The sequence below is a fragment of the Amblyomma americanum genome, chromosome 1 (assembly GCF_052857255.1).
Source record: "Amblyomma americanum isolate KBUSLIRL-KWMA chromosome 1, ASM5285725v1, whole genome shotgun sequence".
Classification (NCBI taxonomy): domain Eukaryota; kingdom Metazoa; phylum Arthropoda; class Arachnida; order Ixodida; family Ixodidae; genus Amblyomma; species Amblyomma americanum.
Window position 1 is genome coordinate 244,524,638 of NC_135497.1, and position 21,175 is coordinate 244,545,812.

The 21,175-nt window shown below is 45.7% G+C and overlaps 1 protein-coding gene across 1 annotated transcript in view; it reads right to left on the bottom strand.

Moving 5' to 3' along the window:
• Positions 1-13,578: 13,578 nt before the first annotated feature.
• Positions 13,579-21,175, bottom strand: part of LOC144114859 (alanine aminotransferase 2-like) — a 57,179-nt gene continuing 49,582 nt past the window's right edge. The window contains exons 11-13 of the mRNA XM_077648860.1: positions 20,012-20,167; positions 16,808-16,920; positions 13,579-13,726 (exon numbers count right to left, since the gene is read on the bottom strand). Of these exons, the coding sequence (XP_077504986.1) occupies positions 13,636-13,726; positions 16,808-16,920; positions 20,012-20,167 (360 nt within the window). The 3' untranslated portion in view covers positions 13,579-13,635. The remainder of the gene's footprint in view (positions 13,727-16,807; positions 16,921-20,011; positions 20,168-21,175) is intronic.

The following is a 21,175-nucleotide window of genomic DNA, read 5'->3' on the forward strand; positions in this document are numbered from 1 at the left end:
CCACAGAAAGGAATAATTTGAAAAGGCTGCATCTAGAATCATTAGTCATCCAGGCGACGAAAGATACCTTGAACAGGAATCAAGGCTCTCTTCATCATATCTACGCAAAAAGATTAGGAACAATCCTGAAGACTATATAATCCCGCCTTCTTCTTTGATAGTCTTATTGTGAACAACGTCCCGTCCCAAACGTCATTTTCGTTTGTTTTTGACTTAATCAGTGACCCAAACTTCACCCTGTTATTAAGCTATGAATGAACGCTACCAGCCAAACGCGGTCCTCTAATTGTTCAGAATGTGCTCTCGGGTTTGTAGCTGCCCAAGCGGCTGAGGGCAGCAGTTTTTAGTCGCCCATAGCGCAGGTTCTCTATATACTAATGGTTTACACTGCGGACGCCTCCGGTACACACGTGTGTGCGTGTGCCAACATCCTGTCTCTGCAGCTTACGCGGATGGGGCATTAACACTGCTCAAGCTGCGCTACCATTTGTGAGTCTGCTTAGTTGCGTGCGAATGGAAGCCCAGCTGTGAGCAATGTATAAGTGATGTGCGCCGGTGTTTGTGCAAGGCATATACCGTGAGTGCTACGCATTAGAATCTCTGCGAGAGACGAATGTTAGCCAGTATGTGCGCGGGCATCTCACTGCATTATGCCACCATCACATTCTATTTGTATTTGCCCTCTCCTTGCCTTCCCCTTTCCCCCGTCTAGAGGAGCACTTATGCACCGCTTAAACTCTGATTGTGTGTAAGCTAAAGAGAATGGTTGACCTCACCTTTTAGGGGTGCTGCAATGGATGCACTGTGCGGCTGAAAAGGAAAAACTCGTTGCCTGCTTACTTCTGGCAGAGACAGTACGTGAGAGAATCCCATGTGACCAAAAATACATTATTTAGCCCAGCACAAGAGCGCCCCTCATAGCCCATGTGCCGCTTTGGCACGTTCAACCTCACGTAAACCATACGATACCATAATATACCATTTCTTTTAGATGATCGTCCTGTGCTTTTATGCTGAGCTTGATCGTTTTGGCACTCTATGTCTTGTAATCACTTCCGAAAATGTTATTGAAGATTCATTGAAGTATTGTTGGTCAGGGTTAAGAAATTGTGCTGAAATATTGTTGTAATGCCATTGAAATTGCCAGGAAATTGGTTCATGTTTTTAATAAAAACATTGAACCTGCGTTGATTCGTGTCGAGTCGATATTTTGTTGTTTTATCATTGATACTTCATTGAGAGTCCATGACATCTAACAGTGAAATAACATTGAAATGCTGTTAAGCTACTGTAGTGTTGCTGAAATTTTGGTCGGTCGTTATACTGCTGTTGTCCTGAAGCCATTTTTATTGCTCGCATTGCAGTGACATCTGCCATCCGGATTTTATTTCTACCAATCCAAGGACTTAAATATCAAAGTGCAAATGTTGCCTAATGATTTCTTGGCACATTACTCAGTTCAACTTACATTTATGCTTAAAATCATTCTCATGAACAAAAAACGGAGACTGGCACTTGTATCTCTTCCTAGTTGTTCCTTATCAAGGAAGCCAGCAGTCACCGAAACGAAGGAAAACATAGGGGGATATTTCTTTTAGTTTGTGGTGTTAATCAATGACAAATTAATAGGGTAATTATTTTATGCCACAAGATAGTCATGAAAAAAGCACTGCTAAAATCTTCATGGCAAGAAAATGCGTCCACCAATGAACATATGCAACATATCTTAAATAATACTTGAGTGGGACTAGAAGGCAGAATAGTTGGACATGTTTTTCAGCTCAAATGTGGTCTGCATCAAGTTGTTTGTCACAAAGACAGGCAGCATCCGCGCTTTGATGTTTAAGCTCTTGATTGGTAGAAGTAAAACACAGCTGCTAGACGCCACTGCATTGCGAGCAATAAAACTGATTTCAGCACAACGGCAATTCACCAGTTCAGTATTTCAGCCGCACAACAGTAGTTTAACAACATTTCAATGACGCTTCAAATGCCAATTATAAAATTAATGAATGTGTATTCTAGGCGAATATTTCATTGCAGGAAAAAAAATGCATTTATTGCAGAGAAAATGAGTCCCCTATGAAAAATGAAATAAAAAAGGATGGTGCTCACTGCGTTTGCGGCATTCCAGAGTACATTCAGGCAGATTATACATACAGGAATCGAGATGAATTCGCCTACAGCGCCAGCGCTTAAAGCGAATTGATTGTCCACGACAGAGGAAATATCATCACACTGAGCTGTGCTTTATGCCGCTTGGAAAAAAGTCGCCAGGTTGTTCTCCATGTGACAAGAGCTAGAGCCCGAGAAATTCCTGTTCATGTAGCCTGTCAGAAGAACACGTAAACGGGAACCAATATAATGCCTATGCCCATTGAAACATGCAGAAGAAAGACCCTCCCCACCGCCCAAAAAATAAATAAAAAATAAAGGCACGGTACCTGCATCACGGGAACAAAAGACGGCTGAAACGGACCAGGGTACGAAAGATGACACATGCGGCAGTTCACATCTTAATACTTATTCTGCACATTTTTTAGCTTTTATTTTGCAATTCTATAAGTAAATGCCCTGGTTAAATTTTACCAGCCCGTGGGTTATTCTTTCTTTCACTCTGCTCAGTTTCAGCAGTGTTTTTATCACAAAGTAATGCTTTTACAGTGTATTGCCTTCCAAAACAATAATATTGCAGAATAAAGAGCTGCCCGGCACAAAACAATGGAAGTTGGACAAGCACGTACTTTGCGCAGTCAAAAATTTAAAATTACGTTTCGGTTACTCATGTCCAACATTCGTGGATAAAAATCTTGAAATTGGATAACTGTAAGATACTGGTATATAAATATTGATGGTAGTGTTTCATTTTTCCTATCTGTACCAAAATATTTTTATAGCGTTTCCATCGCTCGCACCGAGCAGTTAAGACTTGCATAGAAAAATAATGGGGAACGGTTTTTGATGATAGCAAATTCCTTAATAGCAAAAAAAATGCAAGCCAGCTTACCGGAGATCTGCGGATATATTGACTGCTATAGTGAAATCTTACAATATAACAAAAATTGTGCTCATAAGCTCTTTCCCGTTCAAAAATGATTTTGCCCAAAATTATTCGCTACGTTCCTGAAAAGCCTAATTCGTATATACAGTGCTGCCTTACTAGCACAAGCAAAAGATTACAGTCACTGACCAAGTCGAAGTAATAACAAATTGACGTTTCGGAACCCGTACGGGTTCCTTGTTCACAATGAGGCTAAAATGGCAGTGGTCGAAACTTAAATACCCAGAATATGACGTAATGACTGTATGTACACAGGTGGCATCGTCCCTTCCTTCCGGTTCATAGTATCAGGTGTCGTCTGGATGAATGATGACTCAAGCAAAAGCCGTGCCGTCAGGTTCCGCTCTTTGGAAAAAATTGCGGCGTTGTCCCAGGCGATATCATGCGTTTTTTCGTGCGCGTGCTCGGCAATCGCATTGGAAGCCACTTTGTGGTTATCAACATCGCGCTGATGCTCTTTCAATCTTCTGGGGAACTTTCCCGTTTCGCCTATGTAAACGTGGTTACAATCACCGCATGGGATTCGGTAGACAACGCCGGGAAAGCGGTTATCTGGCAGGGGGTCCTTGACATTCACCAGCATACTTCGAAGTTTGCTGGAAGGCACGTGTCCGATGCGCAAGTTATATTTGGCGAAAATACGGGATAAAGCTTCGCTTATACCCCGTACATACGGAATTCCAGCAGTGGCGGTGAAAACCTTACGACTGGAAGAGCTCGGCTGCAAAATATTTTTCTCGATCCTTTTCACAAAATGGTTGGGATAGCCGTTGGACGAAAGTTCTTGGCGTATCATTTGGAGTTCAGCTTGCAAATCTTCCTTTTCTTTGCAGATTCGTGTCGCACGCCTCACCAAAGATGACACAACGGATCTTTTGTGGGCAATCGGGTGATTCGAATTAAAGTCTAAGTACTTTCCTGTGTGCGTAGGTTTCCGGTATACTTTGAAGGAGAGTCCATCGCCCTTGCGTTGTACTAATACGTCGAGGAACGGGAGAATGCCTTGTTGCTCATATTCGACCGTGAACTGTAGTCTCTGCTCGAAAGAATTTAATTGTTGCAATAACCGGGAGATGTCCTGTTTGCGTAGGATGCAAAAACAATCATCTACGTAGCGGTAAAAAAGCTTGGCTTGAGGTGTGAATTTACTGAGGATTTCCGTTTCTAATGCTTCCATTACAATATTTGCGGTCGTTACGGAAATTGAGGCGCCCATGGCAGTGCCCTGTGTCTGCGAGTAAAACTTTGAGCAATATGTAAAATACGTATTGCTGAGGCAGAACCGTAGTAAATTAGAAAGGTCTGGGACGTCAAACGGAGTGCGTTCAGCGAGAGTGGTGTCACCCTGCAAAAGCTCTTCGCACTTAGAGACGGCCAGGCTGACCGACACGCTGGTGAACAGTGACGTGACGTCGAAGGACACCATTATATCTTCTTCGTCCAGTTGCACGTTGCGCACCTTTTCAACAAAGTCGCAGGAATTGGCCACATGTGTTGCGGTTCTACCGGCCAAAGGGCCTATTACACTGTGCAGGTAATTGGAAAGGCTGTAAAGAGGTGACCTGCTGAAATCCACGCCTGGTTTGTGGATCTTGGGTAGCCCATAAATAGCAGGCGCGGAGCCCTTTGTGCACAGTAGTTGGTAGTATAACCTCTTCCTGTCCGGGGGCACGAACTTGAAGGTATCTGCCAGGAGCTCTTGTAGCTTCCTTTGAAGCACTCCAGTAGGGTCGCGCGCCAGGGCGGTATATGTTGTTCGGTCCTCAAGCAGGCCACACATTTTCTCCTCGTAGTCTGTCTTGTCTAGCAGCACAGTGGCGTTCCCTTTGTCGGCAGGTAGAACAACAACACTACGGTGGCAGCGCATATTCCTGATGGCTTGTTTCTCGGGAACTGAAAGCCTTGTCGTGTCTTTCCGCCATTTTGAAAGTATGCCAATGGCGCGGGTGCGTGCTTCGCTCCGGACTGCCGACGGCAACCGGTTCACTGCTTGTTCCACAGAGCAGATTACCTTCCTCTTATCCGGTGCACGACCGGTATTGAAGTTCAGACCGCGGGAGAGGACGGATGTCTCGGCGGTTGAGGGCTGGTAGGAGGACAAGTTCATTACGTCATATTCTGGGTATTTAAGTTTCGACCACTGCCATTTTAGCCTCATTGTGAACAAGGAACCCGTACGGGTTCCGAAACGTCAATTTGTTATTACTTTGACTTGGTCAATGACTGTAATCTTTTGCTTCTACTAATGCCTGACCAGACGAGCTTTCGTCGAACCCTTGACTTACTAGCACAACCTCCGGTAATATGGGCGTCTCGAATTATGGACAGCTTTCTCCGGGGATCATAATTTTCAAGGTATTTATGCTTCGTTAAAAAAGGAACTCGATGTTGGGACAATGAAGTGGGTGGAAATGCACTGAGCCTATTGCTGCCCATTTAATTCTGTTCAGTATTTAAAATGGAAGCCATGCGAACAAAACGGTCCCAACCGAAACCAGACACTGCATGCAGACAGAAAGGACTGCTGAACATGTTTGTAACGAAAGCATTTCGTTCCGTGCTTACTATCAATTACACTTAAGTACAGACTACAACGCGAATCACTCCAACTGGTGGCATTTTTGCGCACGCGGCCTGGCACGCCATCCCAGCGCCTGGCACGGATGCACGCTTTCTCACTGCCAGCCCGCCTCTTTTTCTTGTCTGATACGGCTCCAGCGAAGCGCCTCCGAACGGCTCGGCAACAGGTGTTGGCACGCGGTAGCATTAAACGTGAGGAACGAGGCCGCTCAAAAATAAAAGAGCAAAGCTGCTCGCGTATAGAATGTCCATTCTGAAAATAGCACACGAGAAGTAAAAAAAAAAAGCAGGAGGTGGCTCGAGAACTAAGCCTTGCTCGGGCTCTTATGGCTTGGGCCAAGGCAGGGATCAAGTGCTAAAATTTAACGCAGGTGTAGAGAACGAATTCTGTGAATGCAAGCAACAGCTGCCTGACGCCGCTGAAAGGCCCCTGGTGAAACAGCAGAGCAGCGACGAGGTTATTGAGAGCGCAACGACAAATGCGAAATCTAACGTCAAATTTCTAGCGATGTGATCATATCAGGAATTCTCTGGAGGCCAAAGCGTTGTACCGCGTGGTGCTCCGGAGAGTCGCAGGGGGCGCTCGAAATTAGCACGCATGCCCTGCTCAGAGAAACGTGAATATTCGGCGACTTTCTTGCGGTCAGGGTGTTTAACCTCGATGTCCTGAAACTTGGCAAACTGGTGCTAGGGCGTACCGAGTGAAAGCAATGAGGACGCAACGCGGTGTCGAGTGGCTAACAGTTGGGAGCACACAAAAAGGAATGATACAACGTGTCTCCTGGCAGTTGCAATTGTATTTTAGCTGTTTTTAGCGAACTTTTGCGCACCCCGAATGCAGTAGCCATTTCGTGAAACGGTTTCTAGCGATACTTTTATCGCTGATCCTGTACTAATAATGCTGGAGGCTTGGGCATGCTAGAATCCCATGGCATACGAGTACGTGCAACGAAAACGGCACAAGCGACAAAAAAATTAGCACATGCACGCGTCACTGGCGCGCAAATGATGTGTGTGTGTGTGTCTGTTCATTCTTTTTCCTTTGTGTAATTTGCGCGAAACCTATGTGCTGGCTGTGCTAATAAGTCAATTTTTAGTTCAAACACTTAAATATGTGGAGTACCAAGTCCATAATGCAGAAAGCGAAACACAAAAGAAAATTTATAGCCATGCTCTACTCAAATAATTATCGCCGTGTGAAAATATACCAGGTGTCAACTCGTTTAATCATTCGTGTTTATTCTTTTCTCTTTTATGAAGTAAAATAATTCAGTTACACTTTGTTATCATAGAAAAAAAGCATGAGGTTATTGGTGATTTCAGTTTGCTCACTGTGCAAGAAATGTGCTCAAATGGTAGGTATTCCAGATCCTCTAAAGTAAGACAGATTTCAGCAGAAGAATATAACTTTTCTCTAGGTTTGCAATGAATGATGTACGATGAACCCGCTAAAGCACTTGAGGTCATACATGCTTCAGCGCCCATCGATGTGCAGCAAGGCTCCTGGAAAGAGGACATGTGACGAAGATATCAGCGGACCGTTCGTAGTGAAGATCATTCGCTTTATATTACGCTTTTATCTTTTTAAGGTGACATGACCATTAGGAGCTGTGGAGCGCCTTCAGTCCTCCAACGTCATTTACCCATTGCCGAAACGGAACAACGTGGATGAGGAGTCCGAAGTGGTCCCAGATGGCTTGTTTCAGTCCAGCGCCATCGCTCGTTGGCATCCCTAGTAGTAGCGCTAAAAACAGGGACGAAAGGATTGAAGAAGACAACTCAAGCTCTGGTCTTTAGTCCCTGTTTTTTGCGCTGCTACTATGTCCTCTCAATCTAAACACTAACTAGCACAGCTTTCTGCCTTAAATCCATATACCGTCCCAGGTGCGGATTTTTAATGCAGAAATACATTCTTGAGACACACTTCGGCGAACCCGTCGGGCCAGTGACTCAGTTCGAGAAGGTGTTGCTCTGGAATGCAAGCTTTGTCTGTAAAGTTCCCAGACTGAGTTCATTAAAAAAACGCGTTTAACGTTGAAATCATTTGTGCAGAACACCTTCGAAATAGTCTCCCTTGAAGTCTATACACAGCTTTCAACGCTTCTTGAGGTCTTGGAAACAGTTGGAAAACGCTTCTTTTGGCAGGGCTGTCAGCTCCTTTGTCGTGGCGTCTTGAATGGCCTCCACGCTCCCCATCCAACAACCTTTTAGTGCTCTTTTCAAAAAAGGGAGCAGGAAAAAATCGCATTGGGAGAAGTCAGGTGAGTACGGCGGATGGTGCAGTACAGCAATGCTGTGCTTGGCGAGAAACTTTGTCACGCTGAGAGCAGTGTACGGCCTTGCGCCACCGTGGAGAAGGCTCCATTGTCCAGATGCCCATAAGTCAGGGCGGCGGCGTCGCAGTGTATCACGCATGTGTTGGAGCACGCGGATATAAGACTCCTGATTCACCGTCTGCCCTTGTGGGGCGAACTAGTGCTGTATGACATCTCTGGAATCGAAAAAAAAGACTATCAGCATCGTCTTTGTTTTGGTCTTCTTTCGCCGCACCTTTCTCGACACCGGAGAGCTTGTGGACCGCCATTCGGCGCTCTGCCTCTTTGTTTGAGGATCGTATTCAAAACACCATGTTTCGCCTTCAGCAATGATACTGTCGACGAATGCAGCATCCTTCTTTGCCTCGAAGAGCAAATCAGCGCTTACTGATGCCTGCATGTCCTTGTGGTCATGTGTGCGAGAGTGCGGCACAAGTCTGGCATTCGCTTTCGTTTCCCCAAGTTCTCACGCAAAAATTGGTGGCATGTTGTCTTACTAATATCAAGAGCATCTGATAGCATGCCGACTGTAATGGCGCGGTCTTGCTGTACGATTTCCCTGATCCGAGCCTCGTTGTTTTCATTCCGTGAGGTTGAATGGTGCCCCTGCCTTGTATCATCTTCCACCGACGTTCTCCCCGAAACGAACCTCTTGTGCCACTCGAAAACCCGCGCCCGCGATACTGCCTCGTTGCCGTAAGCGTCACGAAGCAGCTCGTACATCTGTCTGGCTGTCTTGCCAAGCTTCACACAGAATTTTATGTTTACACGCTGTTCGAGGTACACGTCCATCTCTCCACATTAACTCACAGTAGAATGCGCAGACCACTAGTGACAACGTATTTTTCTCCTTCTAGTGCTATCTAGCGGTTGCCACAGCAATTAACATAAATAACTCCGGTTAGCCAGAAAAGATGGCGCTACACATACGCACCAACATTTGCTTTGGGGAATCATTTCTGGAGAAGAAAATAAATCAGTCTCGAAACGTTACGGACAATGGTTGTATATGGGCGTTCTCTCCGTCCTCTAGTTATTTTACTTTTCACACTGTTTTTCCCACGCCTGCGTCATTCTTCCCTGCCTTTCCTGGGTGCGCTTGCAACCAATACCGGAAGCCCTCTACCATACACCCGGTTTCTCGCTTAGTTTGAGCGGGATTCGAGCCTGCGCCTTTTAGGGGCCAGTATGCGTACTGGAAGCAAGGTGCGTTGAATCCGTTTGTGCCGACGCTAGCCGACGGCGCTGATGCTCTCCTGTCACCTGGCCACAGCTGCAGAGGTCGCAGGAAGAAAGGGTAGGAAAGCGCACCTTGATTGAAATAGATGACAGAGAAAAGATGAAAAGAAATTATTCAGGGGAACACTTAATCACTCATTACGTATGGCAGTGCGATAGCATTGAGTTAATGTACACCAATAATGATTCAATTTGTTCCTCGCAGGGCCGTGTGCAGAATGAAGATGGTGGGGAGTTCCGATAGGTTTCCCGAGTACCCGCAGGAACATCTCTGGAACACACACTGCAAACACACTCTGCAAACTGTGAGGAAGAGCACGCTGCCTACTAAAGGTCATGCCCATTAAAAAGGAAAAAGAAATCATTACTCTAAAAACGAAGGAAAACACCAGTTTCAGAGAAGCACGAAGGCGGTGCGCGCTAAAAAAGGGCACATTCTCCTTCAGCGCAAAAATGTACTTTGCTGATGTGGGGGGCGGGGGGGGGGGGCGGCACACCACATCTGCCTATGGCACCTGCCCTGAGGCAGGGCCACCCGCGCCTCTGGCAGACACAGCGAATGCTGCTGTGGCACCCCCAGGGCCCACCGGCCTCCAAGTCGGCAGCCCGCCCGCCTTCCCTCTTTCTGGGGAAGCCCAACCCTCTAACCGCCTTTTCTCAGCGGAACTTCGTTGCCTCCAGTGAGGCGATAGATGTAACTACCCGTCCGCCTGCTCTGAAGCGGCGGAACAGCTCTATCGAGCGAAAAAAAGACAGATCCCTGATAATGGGCCCAGAAAGGAAATTCCTTCCATTTCATTCCCACCCAAAAACTCTAACATGGCTTTGGCGGTTCAGTGGAACTGTAGAGGACTGTTGAAGAAGTACAGCGACATAACACATACTCTAGGGTCAATGTTGTCTCTAGGGTTTTGTCTTCGGGAGACCAATCTTAGTCCACAGCACGTAAATAATTTAAAACATTATAAAACTTTTCGATGCGATCGCGAGAAGGCAAATAAACTCTCCGGAGGCGTCGCAATTGTCATTCAAAGCGGCGGCCCTGCTCAAGAAGCCAAAATTAAAACAAAACTTGAGACGATTACGGTTAGCGTCGTCAGCTGCAAAACGATAACAATATGTTCTGCATATCTTCCCCCACACGTCACATAAACAATTCAAGAAGGCCTGATCGATGAACGGCCAGAGCCATATCTGGTAGTTGGCGATTTTAACGCTCACTCCCTGTTTTGGAGACGTGAACGCTGTGTCTTTAGAGGCCAAACAATCGAAGATTTTATCCTCTCAAATAATGACTGTGTTTTAAATGCGGAAAAAGCCACACATTGGTGCCCAAGCTCAGCAAAAGTGAGCTTCCTTGATCTAGCTTACTGATCACCATCTCTCTTTAACGATTTTAAATGACATGTTTTAAGTAACCCCTGGGAAGTGATCGCTTACCTACTGTCATAAGGCTCTCATCGTCTAATCAAGTCATCCCCACAAGACTACGGCGCTGGAAAATCCCCCTCCCCGACTGGTCAAATTTACAAGAAGTGACCCTCTGGAAAAAGAATTTTGTGAAGACATCACCATAGATGAAATTAATGAAACGTTTACAGCATGCATATTATCGTCAGCTACACTCGCTATACCACAAACAGCACTCGTACAGAAGAAACACAAAGTATGGCCGACACAAGAATGCACGTTCGCAAAAAAAAAAAGACAGCAAAACAAAGCCTGGGGCGCTCTCCGTCGGTATCCCACTACAGAGAACTTACTTATCTTTAAGAGGGCTAAAGCTAGAGCACAGCACATCCCAGGAAACGCAGAGAAAACCTCCTGATGGAAATACATGTCTTCTATAAACCGTTAAATATCCTCAAAGGGAATGTAGGAACAAGTTCGGAAATTCACTGGTGACCATACTCCTTTCACGTTTCCGTTGCTGACATCATCTGGTGCACAAACATCATTACAAGAACAGGCCAATATATTGGGCGAACATTTTGCTAAGTCTCAAGTTCGTCATAATACACAAACACATTTCTTAAGGGCAAAGCAATAGCAGAAAAACAAAACCTTCCATTTGGAGCAAGCATGCATGAGGACATCTTATCACACTGCAGAAATTCAATAGAGTATTATCCTCTGATAAAAAGACAGCACCAGACCCAGACAATGTGCATTACGATATGCTTGCCCATTTCTCTGAGGCTGTCATAGAAGCACCGTTGAAATATTTTAATAAAATTTTGTTTACTGGAAGAATACCTGGGGATTGAAAAAAACAGTTATAGTACCTTTTCTCAAACCCGGGAAACCACAACCAACTCCTAGCAGTTACAGACCGACAGCCCTTAAAAGCTGTACTGCAAAATCTTTCGAAGGTGTTGTCAACACTAGACTGATTTTTGTACCTGAATCCCGGCGACTATTGGACGTGACACATTTCACTGCGTTTTTACTGCCTCATCATTTGCAAGGGTGATAAACATGTTAGCGCACGCGCCTTAAACATAATGTAAGGTAGCGCTCACGCAAACGGCAATGCAGCGGAGCGAGCGCATCGTTTATGAAGGCTTCCCCATGCCATCCCATCACTGATACCGCGTAAATTCCGTAATTTACTAAAATTCATTAACTAACTTGTTATTCGCTGAAGTTAGCGTGCAAGTTTATATTGAGCACTTGGAGGCAGTGCTTTTTGGGGCTATTCGATTTCGTACTATTTTAGTAACTCGCCTGTGTCCTGAGAAGCGCATATCTAAAATTTCGTCCCAGTCCGCCTTAATTACGCATGCGAGACAGCGGTTTTCAACGTGAAGCACCTCACTCGTGGGAGGCAGGTGTTGCGTATGACACTTCGCCTTGCAAGAGTGTGCAGCGAGCGGCATCGCGCCTTTCTACCGGCTGTAGAAGCGATCGCTTAAAGAAATAGCTATCCCTTATCGCTGACTCATCAGTGGTTTATTGGTTTCGATCGCCAAGAAGGAAAACGCTGGCCCAGAACAAAAAGTCATCCGCGTCGCCGCTCGCTGCACTCTCTTGCAAGGCGGCATGGCATACGCAACACCTGCGTCACACGAGGGAGGTGCTTCGCGCCGAGAGGCGCTGTCTCGCATGCGTAACTAGACGAACTGGGAGGAATTTTTAGACGTGGGCATCTCAGGATAAGGGCGCGTTACAAAGATTGAACAAAATGGAATAGCCCTCGAAAGCAACTGCCTCCAATTTCTCAATATAAATATGCGCGCTAACTTCAGCCGATAAAAAGTTCATTAATGAATTTTAGTTAATACTTAATTTACGGGGACAGTTATTACCACAATTTGCGTCCGCCTGGCCACATTACCAATGTGAAAAAGCGGCATTGGCATACGCGTTTCATTTTTTTTTTAATCAGTAAAGTCAAATTTTGAACGATGCCTATCTAGGCTATCTGGGAGGTTTCCAAGTCTATTTATTTTTTAAAAATTTGGCCAATAATCAGCGCATTACATTTGCATAGCAAAAACCAGCGATAGTATATAGACTGACGGGGTTTGCCACGTGCTTTGAAAGACAGCTCAGGACTAAATAGGAAACGATGTCATCGTGTGTAAGCAAGATCTCTCATCAGCAGGTCAGGGGCTGGGCAGTCAAATCATTCAGCACTTAACAGTTCGGGACTCACTCGCACCCGTCACCACGGCACTCCTTTTAGCCAGCTCCACTATAGACGTAAAGTTTCGGGTTGTCACACATCTCACATTCTGTTAGCTCGCCCCGTTACGAGCAGGCACAAGAAGCAGCATTCTCTTTAGCGCCAACTACTGCGAGATAGGGCATTGAAGCTATTCTGCTATGTTTGGGAGAAATCCCTAAAAGCGGGAGGTGGGATCAAACAACAAACAAAGGAAAACAGCTCTTGGAAACTTCCACGGTACAGGAGTTTTTCCGGTCTGAGGCTCGAGCCCAACACCACCGGTCCTGTCGAATCGTGTCTTCGAAATTGTAAAAAATGATGTCAGTATTACTTACGGTGGGCTACACGTCTTTAAGTAATTAAGGAGCCCAACCGTAACAGTTAAAAAGTCTACTATTCAATATTACTTAACCAGCTTGCTAGTTAGTGTATTCTGATGTATTATACCGCTGACAATGCTAAGCCGAAAAAAGCGCTCGTCTAAATCAAAAAGCCTATTTTTTAAAGAATTGTGCAATATCTTAGGTGAAACACCTTTATACTATATGGCCGCACTCATGTAGTACGTGTTCAGGGCAATTATTCACTTGTGTCTGCTGACAGTCCGGTAACCCGTATTATTTCGGCATCATCTCTACACCTATGTTGCTGTGCCATACAGGATTGCTTCACTACATCAGAGGCGAGCAGACAAAAATGTTAAACATCTTTTATTTCCAACACTATACAAAAAATAATACTTTTCACGGCGGCTTCCTGCGGGGTCTTTTTCAGGAGTACTTTGCCAGAAATTCCTCATGGAATGATTCCAAGCGATCGAACAGCTCTACAAGCTTGTCTTTTGGCGGCAGTATTGTGACCCTGTAGGCGAAAAATAAATAAAACATAGCATTCAGTGAAAGAAGCGATAGATGAGAGCAAGAGCTTACAAACGTCTAAAAGAGACAGTGCACAACGACTCAGTCCGCAGCACAGTTTCTTTGCGAGGCTTGTCTTCCTCAGTGAGTATTGCTTGCATGCGGGAAAGCACTGAAGCAAGTCCCAGCATGGGCCGTGAAGGCGATATTCGTACAATCAGTCGTCACCACGCTGCTGAGTGCCGTGTTCCTTGCTTTATACACCTTTGGGGATGCACGCATGGACGCGCGCTCTTCGTGAGCGCAATGAAACCGGAGAAAGGTGGCGTTTTATTTTCATTGACAAAGCGCACAGGCGAAGCTGATAAGGGCTAAACAAACGCAGATATCGGTTAAAAACACTGCTGCAGGTCCTTTTCAAATTAAAGCGTGCTCTAAGTTCATGAATTTGATATGCACGGCGATGAACCTTAAACAATTATGCGTCTTCAAATTAAGGCTGAGTTCTACTTTTTTTCTTTATATTGAAAGCTATCACATTATGAACTCAGTGGTTCCCCGGATCAATCAGTTCGCAGCAATGGGTGTGTTCACCTGATGACCCAGGATAATGTGCCATCCGTGGGACTCTCTTCCAGGGCCCGGGAGTGGGCCCTGTTGTGTCAGGCGGTGTTTAATCGACAGTTCGGTCAGCAGGCGGCCCGTTGAAGGCAGGTGCCGATCTAGCCGGCGACGTGCAAACTCATCTCGCTGCCCTACGAGCCTAGGCAACACACCAGGGCGTGCTTGTGGCGGGCGCGAACCGCCGCGAAGCTGTCTGAAGCAATGTCGCATCGCCTTTGAGTCACCCTCCTATCGGGCGCCTTCTGCAGCTGCGGAGCGGCCGGTGCAATTACGGAGCATTGTTGGGTCAAAAACCCCAGCCGGCGCCTGGAAGCATGCTGGGATACTGCCACGGGTGTTAAAAAAGCTATCCCGGAGGCCGGAGGAATAGAATGGAGGTAGAGAGGCAGCCGGCGGGTCTTCGCCGATTGTCGCCTAACGAGCCACGTCTCGAGCAGCCGTAATGCCGTTTTACCTCGTAGCGAACTCTCGTACGATGCAGATGTAAATAGTGCAAGTACATAAAGCTGAGCACTTTCGTTCACCTCGCCGTTATCTTTCTTCCGTTGGCCTGCTTCTGCGAGGGAGCCGCGCCGACTGCCAGGAAGCTCGGCCACATGCACTACAGGGATGACCTCAGCGTCACAACAGTGGTGGCAACGGCGCGATGCCCAGTCGCAACAGCCCCCTTCAGGGGGGTACAGCTATCGCTATCCCAATTATTGCCTTAATGCGCACGGACAGTCAAGGGAGTTTTATGCCTCTGAGAAATGAGGTCAACAGCTCCTTAAACCCTCGAGAGATTTGAAAAGCTGGCCATGCAAAAGAAGCCACACTGCATGGCAGAGGAAAGCGCCCGGTGGGCTCTGCATTTTTGAAAACTCTAGTACCTGACATTTTAACGTGACAGCGGTAAAGGCGCAATTATACAGAAAATCCGGCATCGGCGTTGTCGGCTTTGTGACCGAAAAATCACGAGCATGACTCAATTGTATAGCGCATCGCTTAAGCGTTGCACCACTGCGCCAGGAGTGGTATGAGGACTTCCAGGCACCTATGAATGCGAAGTAGAGAATGACCTTCTGCATAAATGGGAATTGACCCATTACGCTATCGCGTCATATTCTTAAGGCGGCGCTTAAGTGTCCCCTGTCATTATTTGTGAGTGGGCATGTGCCAGCAAACTCGAACGAAGTGTTTCGGCTCTACCCAATATATGTGCTGTCGTTCTAAATTTCTACCTACTGCTCAATGAGAACAGCGCAGCTAAGCATTACCATGCACCGTGAGACTCTAGAAGAGAAACATTGGTACCGTTGCGGCAGGTGCCAGGTGTGACATGCGCAGTTGTGTCAGTTTTTTTCTGGCTTCCCCTACTGCTCGTAGTCAAAAGCGCAGTCCACGCGCGCCAACTGCTTTTCTTCTGGGAGGATTTGCTTGGACCGCGACCACTGTAAAAGGCCTCAGACCATGCCAGTTAAGCATTGCGCTATATCTTGTGTGGCTAATAGCTAATATCCAGTTGAATAGAAAACATTCGTGCTTCTCCCCCCCCCCCCCCGCCCCCAACACACACACAGATGTATATATGTATATAATGACAGACTGCTGCTAGGGCGTACCTAATATCATTGCGTCGAAACGACAATCGCGTCGTGATAAGTTCAGGGATCTCATTCGTATGTTGTTCTGAATTGAATGCGCAATCTGCACCAAATTTCTCCAGGAAGACATACAATATAGAATGTAAAACCATAAGAGTTATATTTCGGTCGTAGTTAAGAGCCTATTGGTTGTAAATTATGTCTGCAGTGCCGGCTCCTACAAAGATAAATTGCTATTTAGATCCCAGATAAGCAACCAAATTTCGTGTTAGCCATCTTCAGAAACGTTGCTGGAACAATTATAACAGCGCAAAAAGGTTGCGTGTGTTTAGCGCAGACGTGTGCGCGTAGCGGAGTTCGCCTCTAATGAAGACAGCATTGGTGCCAGAAGAGACGGAACCTCATTCTGCTTTACTGGCTCGGCAGCCAAACAGTGGTCGATTCGTTCCAGTGGCTACACTCTGGCTAGCAGCGGTTGTTCGATGTACGTGGCACAATACGTCAATTTCCTCGTTCCACTGTCTAGTAATCCCTCATTATTGATAGATTCGATGGCAAACAAAAATACGCCTCAACAAAACTTCTAATCTGGATATGCCGGCCGTGTTCCTTGTTAACTGTTTGCTGGCTGATTTTCTGGAAGCGGGCAAAGGAACAGTGACACGCACGAGAAATGAATAGACACGAAAGGGCTTTGCACTACAAATTAAAGTTACGGCATTGCGGTGCCGAAAGCAGACGCGCAAGAACAGAGCGCATCTGACTTAACAAAGAACAGAAACCATGCCAGTCAGTCGAGTCCTATATATTGCTTGCGCCTGTTGGCGAGTGCTGCACATTTCGAACTCCAGAATGAACACTTGCAAAAACATTCATACCTAATGTAGTACCTTCCTGGCAGTCTTCCGAATGCCGATCCAGGAGTTACGCAGACACCTTTCTGTCGGAGCAGTTCTTCGGCATAGAAGACATCTGGCTCTTTTCCCTGGCTCTGTAGAAATGATGAGATGAAAAGGTCACTAAAATGCGAGGAAATATAGAATATTGGCATGATCCTGTTTAAGTCCACTATTAAGGCCATAAATACGCATGCGAAATGTCCCCTTTTCTCGCTATGTTGACAATTATTATGTCATTCATTTATGGACATTTCTAAACATTTTCGCACCGAATACTCGCAATGAGTATATAATTATCTCAAAATTTTCGCTACATATTCCAACCAAACGTTAGTTTAATAACTACGTTTAAAGTATTTCTTGGCTGAGATAATACAGCGATTGACTTTCAGTTTTAGTAACTTTTGAGTTTGTGCTTCACTTGTCAGCGACACAAAGCCACTCCTTGGCTGCTTCGGGGATAGGTCACCGTGTAAGACGAAATAGAAGGCTTAACTAAAATTAAAAAAAAACTGTCACATCACATTGCCTCCAATTTCCGTTTCCATTGCATCTTATAGAATTAAATCCTGATTACATCCCCTGCGTCTTATTAGAGGACGATTCCAGTGGAAACTTGACACGCACACGAAAGGGGTAGCGTATAGAATGCACAGATGCTGAGTACTGTTTATTTGCACAGAAATAACAAAAGAAAAGAAAAATCAATAGAGAAGTTCCAGCAACAAACTCACTTTCGCATATCAGACGCCTTTTTCCCCGCCGTGAGGTATTTTCTCTGTGCTGCACAATGTATTATGATGCCCGCTCGTTTGCGTATTTAGATGTTATGACTCGCGCTTTTAAATGCAACATGCTTGAAGCTTCTTTCGGCGCATTGACACTCCGTATCGCTAGCGGCGGCGTTAACGCACCTGCACCGTTTAATCGGGACTTACCGCTCTTCTTATACTCATCTGTTCTCACTTGAGACCCTGTACATTTCTCCTGTGGCATCTCACGGTTGGAAAAGACAACTACAGTAAAATGGCCTCATTGCTAAATGAAACAAGGACGGCTTTGCCGTTCTGCTGCCGGTAAAACAATGCCTCGATTGGCAAAGCATTTGCCGCATCGGAGGACGGAGTGTGTCACTTGTTTCTGGGAGCCCTGAGGTGCCTCCAAGGTTTTATTCGGTGAGCGCAAGATACTGCGGCCATCGAACAATGAAGTAACTTTCTGCCGGCAGAAAAAAAAAGTGAGATGGTGTAGTGATCAAGCTGCTCGTAGTGTTTTGTAGAAGCTCCGCATATAAAATTACTGATACAGGACGCGAAAGAAATACGTTTCACGAACCACTACTCCTAGCAGGGAATAACTGCACGGTTAGCGGCTGCAAAAAATCGAGTAAAAGCTGCCTGAAGCTTCCGAAAAAATATGTCCTTACTTACGAAAGAGGCATAACCTTGAGCGTTCTTCAGACGACTGCATTGCATGTTTTTCTAAGTTAGCGTCATGCAAAATCGTCGTATGATATACCCAGTTCCAACTTCCGCATTTTTTCTCTCTCCACTAACGAAAGATAACGGCATTGATACAGTGTAATGCCCAATGCTATCTAAGCACGCGTGACATGCGAGAGCGTGATGTTTATTGCTTTTTTTCTAATTTATGCCATGTTTTGCAGTAACCTTGTGTGGAAGAACTTAAGCCAACTAGCGCAACTTTTAATCCGTTACATTTTTTCGATATTGTCCAGCAAAGAACAGTGGTACATGTATAATAACTGCGCCAGCTTTTCAAAGTCAAGGTATTTGATCAGGCCAAGGTGAAGCTAGAAAACCTATAACAAATCAGCACACTGGAAGCCATTCAATAGTGGGCTATTCGCTTTGCATACAGGCGACCTATATTTCACAGCCGACACCGATCCTAAAATGTGCGCTGCCATTTATGTGATCTGTCATCACAAGAAGTATGCCAAATTTCTATTGCCATAACTACTACTCCAATTTGCCACCAGATGCTTATGTAGCACTGCGCTCGCAATACAACAGCCGTGTGATCTTAATATAAAATATCTTTCCGTCGCTCCAGAACAATCACAGCTGCTCAGTCATTCCTCATCCATATCGTCAAAGAGCAGAATGCTTTGTTCGATGACGAGGAGCAGATAAATGTTCTATAACGTAGCGTTGTTCAAGGAACGTTTATCCGAGGAAAGAAATTACTACTGTGGATTTGGGAATTTCTGTTTTTCCTCCTTCTTTCTTCCCCTTTTCTTTTTTGCAGAAGCCTACACTAAGTAACATTGTGCTTTGCGTTATGTGTTTGGCGATACATGCTGGAATGCTCTAAAACTCTCTTTTTCGGTTAAGGAGCCAGAACTCCTTTCCTCCTCCAGTGGCACTGTTCGCGGTCTTTGATAGAGACAAGGTGAAATGAAAAGCTCCCCCTCTGCGCAAGGACAGATCACTTTTGACAGTGCAAAGATTATGAGTAGTCTCCTGCACGGAGGCTGGTAGGCTATAGATTGAGGCTGCACGCTGCAGCTATTGCACTCGGCCTGGCTAGTTGTAAATTTCATTGTCGTTTTACCTCTTGCTTTCATGTTTTGTGGGACGGTAAGGCTCCTTTCAGCCATTCAAAGTGCGCCCGCTGTTCGTGCGCGCTTCATATACGCCATCCAGGTATGAGTGGATGCAGTGCAACTGTGCATGACTGAACTGTTGTTACTCGCGGTGCGATAGGACTGATAAGGACAGCGAAAGCGGCGCAGTCAAATAGATTACTTCTTAAAAATTGAAAATTGTTTTTTGGGGAAAGGAAACAACGCAGTAACTGTCTCACATATCTCGGTGGACACCTGAACCGCGCCGTAAGGGAAGGGATAAAGGAGGGAGTGAGAGAAGAGAGAGGTGCCGTAGTGGAGGGCTCCGGAACAATTTCGACCACCTGGGGATCTTTAACGTGCACTGACATCGCACAGCATATGGGCGCCTTAGCGTTTCGCCTTCATCGAAACGCGGCCGCCGCGGTCGGATTCGAACCTTGGAGAGATTACTTCTTCCACAATCTATTTTTAGACTGCAGAATTAATATCGACAAATCAAGTGGGCTAACGGTTTCAGCTGCTGAACCGTTCGGAGCAGCACAAAAAAAAACGACAAAATAAAGGTGAAAAGAATACTCCAATGCTCTTACCAATGCGTGCTCGACAGCCTTCTGAGGGATGCTTATGCGTGGGTAGGCAGCCATAGTTGCGTGCACGGGACTGCACTGAATCCCTTCGATGGTGTTTAATCTATGCTCCGCCAACTTGGCTCGTTCCGCTAGAGAGCTGAGGATGACCGCCTTCTCCTGCGAAATAAGCAGAAACAGGCGCCATCGGGATGCGTCTGGCGCTTTTTCGGCATTTTTTATCACAACAGAGGAAAACCGAGAATCTAGACTGCATTTCTATCGAGTATGATAACGAATAAAGGAGTATATCAAGCAATACCACTCTGATAGTAAAGTTAATATCGCATCGAAGGAAAGCATAGTTGCCAAGAACGCAAGAAAACTGTAATGTTCTATTGAGTGACCAAAAATGTCAGCAAAAACAGCTTGCACCAGACAATGATAGGCTCAGCCAGCGTTAGTTTGTGCATGAAATTCAGATTCATCAGGCGGTAATCAGAAGCGCCATTTAAAACACATACGTGGATTTGGAATCGGTCATCGAGCACAATGTACGCCCGCTTTGGCTTTATGTATAGGAAATGTAAGGTGCGACGTGATTCTTTACCCAGCAGTAGACTTTATGCGTACACAGAGCAAGACCTTATTGGTTATGGCATTCGGCTGCTGAGCCCACGGACGCGGGATCGAATCCCGCTCGTGGCAGTCGCATTTCGCATTGTAAAGAGGAGGCGTATAGTAAAGACGCCCTTGCACTGTGGGGTGTCAGTGACGCTAAATAAATATAGGTGGTCGAAATTAATTGGAAGACCTCCACAATATTTTCTCTCATAGCTCAATGTGCAGACCTGGAACGTTAAAATCTACGCACGGTGCCAAACCATGCCCCTAAATTTGATGCGTCGAAATGTCGATATTTACAGTATTTTGGAGAGAAAGTGTAGATTGCAGCTGCTACTTAGAAATAAGGAAGTTTGTTAGATTACGACGAGGCATGGACCAGCATGTAATGTCTTAATTTAAGGCCTTTAACATTAAAAAAATATGAATGAATAAAAACGTCGCACGAATTCTCGCCGCACTTCCGTGAAACTTTTAGCACGCTTGACACCGGGCTCCATGCCGTGTTCATAAGACGCTAAGGAAATGTCTTCTGCAGTATCCATGCGTAAGCTGTTAGTTCAG